The sequence below is a fragment of the Myiozetetes cayanensis genome, unplaced genomic scaffold (assembly GCF_022539395.1).
Source record: "Myiozetetes cayanensis isolate MyiCay16 unplaced genomic scaffold, myiCay2020 scf33, whole genome shotgun sequence".
NCBI lineage: Eukaryota > Metazoa > Chordata > Aves > Passeriformes > Tyrannidae > Myiozetetes > Myiozetetes cayanensis.
In genome coordinates, this window is record NW_026087555.1 from 3,589,406 (window position 1) to 3,599,019 (window position 9,614).

The 9,614-nt window shown below is 43.7% G+C and overlaps 1 protein-coding gene across 1 annotated transcript in view; it reads right to left on the reverse strand.

The window, feature by feature from the left end:
• Positions 1-7,084, reverse strand: part of AFF1 (ALF transcription elongation factor 1) — a 71,143-nt gene extending 64,059 nt beyond the window's left edge. The window contains exon 1 of the mRNA XM_050327373.1: positions 6,925-7,084. Within this exon, the coding sequence (XP_050183330.1) occupies positions 6,925-6,941 (17 nt within the window). The 5' untranslated portion in view covers positions 6,942-7,084. The remainder of the gene's footprint in view (positions 1-6,924) is intronic.
• Between the last annotated feature and the right edge of the window lie 2,530 nt (positions 7,085-9,614).

Here is a 9,614-nt window from a genome sequence, read left to right on the forward strand (position 1 = left end):
TCTCTCACCTCTGCAGTACATTTGCTGCCTTTTAGCTATGCCAGCAGAACTTTCCACAGTAAAAAAGGCCTGCAGTGACAGACAGACATGGCAGTTTCAAGGTAATGGTAACTCTAAGGGAGTCTTTGAAAAATCCAAGCAATGGATTGCTCTGCAACACAGAGGGATAGCCCATGCAATCCTTCTGTTAGCACACATTACTTTAGCAAACCTATGAAGAAATAGGTCCCTAGACTGACAGCCTGTTCTCAGCTGAACCACAGCTTACTGACACCATGAAAATAACTTTTCCTAGAACAGCTTGTTCTGCTGAGGGTTGTGGGGACAGGGAAAAGAAAAGCATGTCACCAAAGCACTCCTAAAATGCCAGCATGTTGCCTGTCTTCAGATTAGGATGATTTTTCCAAAATAGCCTATGGGGGAGAGGATTATTGAGAAATAGCTGCATACCAGTTGTGAGGGAGAGTTTCTGAGCTCTGCTTGCAAAGATTAATTATCTCAGTAATATCTTTTTAAGCAAAACCTTACAAACTGCAGAAGAGCGAAAATACAAAACACAATTTCTTACCACATGCTTTCAAGATGTAAATATCCCCTTACTACTCTACATTGCAATAATTCCTTTCAATTTCAGATGCTAGCAGACACCCGCATTTCAAAACTGCAATGCCAATAACTCAGACTAGAGAAGAGGCACATGCGCTAATGCTCTCTCACATACCTCACATATACACAACAGCTGTTAAACACTACTGTGCCACGAAGGAGCTGATCATACCTTGCTGAATACATCATTTGGTTCTTATAGATTACACAGTACACGGCATTCTAAGCAAAGATATATAGAATAAAAATACTACCATATGCTCCAGCATTTCCTCTTCTATTTTTTTTTTTTTTTAAGAAGGGCTACTGCTTAGGTTTTGGTGAATTGGGGATAAGGACGTTTCTTGTAGTTTTGTTATTTTTGGTGAGTTTTTGTGGTTGGTTTTTGTTGCCCCCGCCCCGCGTTTTTTGTGGGGTTTTTTTGCTTGTTTGGTTGGTTTGGTTTTTTGTTTTGTGGGGTTTTTTGTTGTTGTTTGGGTTTTTTTGGTGTTTTTTTGTTTTGGTTTGGTTTTTTACAAGTATAAAAATGAAACCCACAGTTCTTGCAGTCCTGGAAATGAGTTTTACTGTTGTCTCTGAGGTTAAACATTAACAATTTGCTTGTTGAACTTCCTCTAAAAATTAAAGTAGGGACATTATTTTATCTTAACCTGACAGTAACATTGTAAAAACAACTGTAAAGGCAACTTTAGGTCACTAGTGCAATAAACACTCAGTACAACTGGAAATTACAATTTTATGCACTAAACAATATCTAAGCCTAAACTAATCCAGAAGACAAACATCTTCATGAAGCATATGGTCTTTTTGATGAAGGTGCCTAATCAAACCTCCCCAGACACCCCAGCATGACAATGCCAAAGCATTAACAGGAGCAGAGCACCTTCTCAAATGCAGTTTTGTACCCACACACCTGCTTTTTCTCCCCGTCTGCCGCCTCTCCCTCCTCATACAGGAATAAGGCAGCAAAAGAAATGTGCTTTTAATAAGCTATGCAGTTAAATAAGGGGATCGGCAATTTCTGCACTTCAGCAGCATACAAGGGAGCCAGGGGCTGGCTCTGCACACAGCAGCCATCCCAGTTGAGAGGAAAGATGAGCAGGAAAGATTCTACCTCTCACCACTTTCCAGAGCTGCTTGATTCTATACTGATGTAGAATTCAACTTCTCTTCCCTGAATTGCCTGTGAACAAGCAACTGTGAAAAATCTGCTTATAACACTTGTAGTAGCTCTTGTCTGTTCCCCATAAAAGCATTCTGTTGGAGAGATACAGCTCTATCTTAATCCACCTATGGTACCATTGGAGTGATACCTGCCCCAGCCAGTGCTACATGCGTCTTCTCATTTTTATCGCACAGATGAACCGCAGTAGCCAAATTTGCAAAACGTACCACAGGGGGAAAAAAAAATAAAATCTCTATGCTGTGTTCAAGACTGAACAGGATAAGTACTTGCCCTTTTTTTTTTTTTTTTTTTTTTTTGAGGCCCAGGCATCTCTAAAGTAAAGTAACTGTAAAGTAACTCTTGTCATGGTGCTCACGAGCCAGATAAGCAAATTAGCCTCTAAGCTCCCGACCACCCTGTGCCAGAGGCGGGCCTCAGGAAGACATCCTGTACTCGGTGGGAAAGTCTTCCTCACTTCACTGCCCTCTGCCTCGTGCAGAACAACGTCTTTGCAGTATGCTTACATAACTTTAGGAAGATACCTTTTCTATTATATTTCAAAGGCATTTAAAAGCTTCATGCTGTCACTCACTATGACTACACTCAGCAGAAAAGTGCTGAGGAGAATTTATGCAGTTCATTAAATGCTTGTTTCCTGCTATTGATGCTGCATCTTGCAGCTGTACTAGCAAATGATTTTCTCATAAAAAGTAGTGAGAAAATGCCTCTCTCTATAACACAAATTCAGACACAGGAAAATTACACGACGTAAGGAAATATTCCCTTGTCCTGGCATGTTTGAGCTGTATTTCAAAGTTTTCAATGGCCTGTTACAAATTGGAACCCAGTTACAAAATGGTCTATTACAAATTGGAACTCACTGCAAAAAAAAACAAAAACAAACAAAAAACCCACCAGCAAACCTGCCTGAAAAATCCACTTCTTTGTGAGCATCTCCTTCTCTTGTATAGGAGAGTTTCAGCTGCAGGCCTGCCCCAAAGCAACAGAGTCCAGGCTCAGAAAGTCCAGGCGATAAGGAACTGTGAACTGAAAATTCCCTAGATGCCCACAAAACATGCCACGGATCAGCTGGGCATCTGATTCTGAAGAAAACAGTCATATTTCTACAGTATGGCTAGTAGCAGCATACAAGCAAAGCCAACAGGGTTTCAGGGTTTTAGCTTTCAGTAGACAGGTAAACTCCAACAAGACATTGTTGCAGCCCTTTTTGACCTACATCAGCTGACCAGAATGCAGCATCACCAATACTGGCATTTGACTGTATCAACCCAACCCACAAAACGAACCACTAATTAAATGTGTCTTTAGATCTGGCCAGGAAAGCTGTGAAATGACATGGAATGAACTTGAGCTGCATTATTCAACATAGCTTCTCCTAAGGGAAAAGCCTCAGTGTTATTTCCTTCAGAATTAACAATGTCTTAAATGTAGATAGTGTCATGTTTTATTTCTGCACAGCACCAGCTTTTTCTACAAAAATGAGTTGTAATGCCTTGTTTCAAGGCTCTGCTGGGTTTAGCTGGTGTGACTTGGGTTTAGGGGATGGAAACAGAGGGCCTCCCTGGCTGCTGTCCATCATTACCCTTCCCTGCAGGGCTGACTCAAGAGAAAGAGGAAGGTGAGCCCAGTAGAGATGACAGCACAACACTCAGATTTCATGTTGCTCTAACTGTGTTGCTGTGTTGTACTGTGTTGTACATTCACCTATGTACAAAGACTAGGAAATTGCATTGGTTCTGCACACCAGCAATGATACTAATCACGATTAGGCTGAAAGACAGGTTATATGACAATTGGAAATTCTTAGCATCCAGAATGATAAACTATTTGGGTTTTCCACCAACTGTAAATAAGTGTAACCTACTGGGTCTACAGATAATTTTAAATTATCCCAACCAGCCTGAGAAAAGCAGCCTATACCTTAAAAACCCCCAGCTATTCATCTGAAGATCCTCAGCTCGCAAGTGCTGCAGTAGAGGAGATATTTCAATGAAGAAAGGAGCAGAAAAGAGATGGGTTCCAGCATTCCATTAAGGAGCCGTGTCCTCACTCCTCCCTAATTCCTGATAGTAAGCACAGGTGCCAGCCTGTCCCACACCCCTTCTAGGGATCCTGCCATACCTCAGAGCAGCCCAACGGCATGTGATGAGTATCACACCACATTCAACAAGAAAGTAAACTTGTTCCCATTCAGATCAATTCTGCTTCTGCTCATATATTCCTGAATACACCATAAAAACCTGACACAAGCCCTGTTGCCTGGGGACACTACAGGCACCAGATCATCTGTGCATTCCATAAGAGAGCACAGAAAGCTACAGCTGCAAACTTATGGCTCTGTGAGCAACTTAAGAAAACCCCAACCACCGACATCATACACAAAACAACACTACCTGGGGGATAGTTTCTCCACCTACTAGTTCCAGATGTAAGCTATTTAAAGCAGCTATTGGTAGAAGCTGATCATTCTCAAAAAGCAGAAACCAAACCATACCCAACCCACCCCATAATCATGTCTTAAGAATACTTTTTTAAAAAATGTTATAGCACCCATTAGCACATCAGCTTCTCAGTCATCACTATTAAGTTTTTAAAACTGTAAGAGCAGCTAAAGAGCAGTAACAGGCATATTTAATCACCTTGTTTTCCTTACCTTCCACCCTTCAAAACAGTGAAACCCATATGCTAAGTGAGCTGCCCAACATCACAGCACTGAAGCTGAAGAAAGGATGCTGGATTTTCTTGTTCCCAAACATGTATCCTCCCACATGTCCCATCACTTTCACCAGCTCAAGCATACAGCATGTGAGAAACAGCACACATGAGCAGATGGAGGAGTGCCCAAAGGCCTCCTACAGAACAACACACAAAACCCTACCGTGTTTGGTATCACACCACCTCATCAGTAATTTACTGAGCTTGCAAAAATTGTTGTGTTTTTTCTTGTTGTTTTTGTTTGGTTGGTTGGTTTTTTTACAGAGAGGAAATGAACACAAAAAAGCTCACTCATATTGTTTGTTAGCTACCTTGCAGAGTAAACCCCCTGACATGTTCTGGCAAATGAATTCTGGAGATGTTGCCTCTCAGTCCCATGCAGTATAGTTCTAATTATTTATTATGAATATGAATTCATCCTTCACTGTTGAATAAAAGCTTCTATGCACTCACAAAGCACAAATTTTTTGAAATTAGATGGATACCCCTGTGGACCTGTGCCACTGAAACAGAAATACCACAAGCATCGAATTTTTCTGGCAAATACTACCTCTTTCCTGCAGACTCATTTCTGCTACTCATATTCACTCCTACTCTCTTTAAATGTCTTAAAATGAGCAATAATCTTTTTTACTCTAACACTGATTTTCAAGGATATAGAGTAATCTCCTTACTATGCTGAAATGCTCTGATGCAGTTTTACAATTTGAGAACCTCACAGTACCCTGACAAACACACAAGCCAATGTACACAATGGATAAGATGGGAAGGTACAGAAGGGCTGGTGCACGACTTGACCCCACGCCTATCTCAAATGGTAAGTGTGGGGCACTGTCCTTTCACCTGCTCTGCAGCACTCAGCCCCATGGACTCAGCCCTTGCCCTGTTTTTCTTGCTTCAGTTTGAACCACTCAACATATATAACTTTATTCTCTGCACCATTCACCTTACAGGTGGATGTGGCTCACTGGTCCCACTGCCAGCTCTGCCCTTTCTCCACCAGTTGACTGAAGCTGGGTGCTACTGCTGAGACCTGGCTCCCTCGTGCCCTCCTGCCACCCAGAAAAATGGCTATGCAACCTCTAAGACATCAAGAGTGTCCCTGGCCTGGAGCAAAGCCAAGCTCCAGGGCCAGGCAGCATCCCTACGATATGCTACGGCCTCTCTTAGCATGTGAACCTATTACAGCAATGCTGATAATGCAGGCCAGTAAATCATGCAGATAAGTGATCATACAAAAGAAAAAAAGATGCTAAAAACTGAGCCTTTACCTTTTCGTCAAGTACTTTTTATGTCAAGTATTGCCAGCCTTCCCCCATGCAGGGAGAGCAGGCAGTGGAAGCTGGACAAGAGCTCAGCTGTTAAACAAGCAATCAATCTTCCCCTCCTTCCTCCCCAAACCTCAGGGCTCTGCCCTTCTCCAGTACTTAATTTAAAGCCAGCTCTTGGCTTCAAACCTGCGGAAAAGCACCACTGTGAAAATACATAGTGAGTGCCAAACTTCTGTGTAGGATATACCACCATTTTTAACTTTTTTCTTTTTTATTATTTAATCCTGCCTGCAGGAAAGGGGAGCAAGGTAGTATGGGACTAAAGAGCAAAAAGGAATTTCTCTCTGTGGCGTTTCTGAAATGCCCATTAAAACATCGTCAACGCTAAAAGGCATTTAACAGGTACCTTAAATAGCACTGCTCCATCAAGTACTACAGCTTAAGAAAACCTGCTTCCCCCATGCTGCGTGTGAAATTTACTTTAGACAGGACACTTCCCCAACGTTCCCCCACCCCCCAGAGTAGGCAAGATGTTGCTTCTTTATAACCACACCTGACAAGTATTTAACCAAGACTGGTATTTTTGCTTGAGTATTTCTCCTTGACGGCAACTACGTAACTCTTTTTTACACTCCTCCGTCACCATTTTCTGCCCTCCCACCTACCCGGCAGGTTTGCACACTAGCAGACACAACCTGCTTCCATTGCACCCAGCCAGCTATCCAGTACAAGTCGACAGAAACCAACTACCACCTCCTGAAACACTGCTGTGAGCAATGACAGAAACCTGTTCACACTAGGCTGGTTACAGGGGAAATTAAACAAACAGCAGACCAGCCCACAGGGCAGAAGAAAATCAGTTTCAGAAGAAAATGAGTTTCAAAGAGCTTTTAACTTGTTGGACTAGGAGAGATTAGATGGGGAGGGATTAAGACTTTTGTTTTCCCTGCTGAAATAAAGTTTACACTGAGAGGAGGGAGCGAGCACTTCGATGAACAAAATACACAGGCAAAATCTACTGCAGAGACGCGGGGTAAAAAAACTACAGCAAGCTGTGCCCAAGCCAGGACATCACTAACACCGCCGGGCTACAAGCAGCCCTCAACGAGATGCACCGAGAGCGGCCGAAGTTATTTAATGCCGTACCTCGACTGAGCAGCCATCGCGGGGTTATCCTGCCAAGCGTCCTCTTTCCATGAGCTCTCCCCTTAGCCGCCCGGGCTCTACCCCGCTGCCCGAACCCACCGTTCCATGTGCCGGCCGCCTGCCCGGCGCTGCGCGGTGCCCCCGCGCCGCGGCTCCCCCTGCCCGGGCGGCCGGCGTAGGGCTGGCGCTCGCTCATTTTGATCGACATCCGGGAGCACGGCCCTCCCCCCGGCCGACAGGGAGGGCAGAGGGGGCCCACCCGGCCCTCCCGGGGCCGGCCCGCAGCCGGCGGGGGCAGGAGCCGGGAGGCAGCGGGGCCGCGGCTCCGCTCGGTGTTCCCGCACTGCCCGGGGCGGCAGGTCCGGCGGCGGCGTCGTCCCCGCGGCCGGCCCGCGGCCGCCTCCCCCCGCCCGGGAGAGCGCTCGTGGTACGGCCCGGCAGGGCCGGGAGAGAGGGGCCGAGACGGCCGGGCCTGGCCCTGCCCGGGACCGCCAGGCGCGCTGGCTGGTGGGAACGGGGGGAAAAGGGACGGGGAGAGCGGTAGGTGCGGAGGCTGTTCCGGGTAGCGGCTCCCCGCCCTCTGCCCTAGCGCGGGGGCTCTGGAGGGTGATGGTGGGAATTTTTTTTTTTAATTTTGTTTGTGTGTGGGATTTGGTGGTGGGTTTTTTGCCTTTCTGTTTGTTTTTTTGTTTGTTTTGGGGAATTTTTGTTGTTGTTGTTATGTGTTGGTGTTTTTTGTTTTGGGGTGGATTTTTTGTGTGTTTTGTTTGATTTTTTGGGGGCGGTGCTGTTTATTGTTTCGTTGGGGTTTTTTGAGGGGTGGTGTTTTTGTTTTTGTTTGTTTTGTTTCTTTGGGGGTTTTGGGGGGTTTTTTTGGGGGGAGAGGGTTGTGGGGTTTTTTATTTGTTCTTTGTTTGGGGGGGTTGTTTTTCTTGAGGGTTTTTTGTGTTGGTTTTTTGTTCGTTTGTTTTTATTGTTGTGGGTAGATTTTTTTATTATTATTCGATTTGGAAGTATTTGTTCTTTTAGATAAGCAGAAGTAAATGCTGTTTCAACATTTAAAAAATTTTCAAAACATTTTTCAAAACAAATACACAACCCGGCTGCAAAACGCGAATCCCACGTGTCTGCAGAGATGTAGCAAAAGAAAGCTCAAGCATGATACTTAACTTGCCCCATAACTTGGAGTTGTGGGCTAAGAAACCTTTAAGAAAAAGTCTGTTGTGCATTTATATGCGTATGTAGAGTTTGTTATGGAATAGAAATTGGGCTCTGGTCCTGACTGCAGTTTGTAGACTCACTTGGAAAGGAGCAATCCCTGTCCTTTGCTCTGGGTGTTTCTTGGCATCATTGTCAAAACAAACTACTCCTGCAACTCCTTTCAACCAGGAATTTACAAAGCATTCAGCAGCTAAAATACATTTATCCGAGATCACTTCAACTTTTCTCACAAACTATACGTGGCTAAGTTTTCTACCAACCCTGCAACAACATTATGTTACTCCTAATTTTCTGGTTTAAAGCACAACTTGTGTTAAAGTATTCAGCAGAGAAGAAGAGTTTCCTTGTGATTATTTTCTTATTCTAGATAACCTGTATAGAAATCTCCATTCTGAGCTATCTTCTTTATGAAGATTAAATAAAATTAATATCAGCCTTTTTAGGCAGAACAAATGATAATGAAAAAAATATATTCTACAGACTTACCACGACACCTGAGCTTTCTCCAGGAAAAAAATGGTTTTGCTTTCATATGAAGTTTCTAGCAGTTTTCCCCCTGCCCCCCTTGAAAAACACTTGCTCAAGTGCTTCTTGATTGATCCAAGGTATTACCACCAGGCTGCTCCAAGATGAGGCACCTGTGCTGGAAGCACAGAGGCTTTCCAAGAGAACCAAGGACAGAAGGAGACAAACCTCCATGTCATTATTTGACTTCCATATTTCAGTGCCCATCTTGCAAACCTGTAAAACCCTTTTGACAGTAAAAGGAAATCTAACCCCGTTTAACACTGCCAGGCACAAACCATCAGTTTCTTCAAAGATACAGCAGAGGCCGCTGTTGAGACTCTGAAGAGATTGCAAACCTGTAGGTAAATCAAAAGTCTGGCCAAATAAAACTTTGGCATAGGAACCAAGGGGAGGGTAAAGACAATCACCCTGGGAAATCCTGCCTTTGTCATTCATTTGATACCTGAACTTTACTTAAACCACCTAAATCTTTATATATGGTATTTTTTACCTAATGGTCTTTTTCCCTTCCACCAATTGGTGTCATGCTGAGTTTGGTTTAACAGTGAATTAAAAAGTGGATTAGTATCAACTGTTAAAAAAGATTAATAAAGTCATCATAACCTCATACTACACATATCCCCTGAAAGGAGCTTCTAAGTAAAATCAATAAGCAAAACATTTGAAACCTTTGTGCAAAAAATCACACAGCAAAGGTAGGAAATATTGAGATCCTGCCAACTACCGAAAGACAGGCAAAACAATATCAGGAATCAAAGCAGGAAAGGGCTGGGACACTAGGACACTAGGACTAGACTTCCCCAGTGCTACTCAGAGTGATACAACATTTTCCTGCTGAGTTGCATGGCTTTTTTGCTCTGCTTTCCCGGGATGATATCTTCAGAGAAAAAGGAAAGGCATCTCAGGTTGCTGAAGATAAAAAAAGGACTTTAAAATAAATG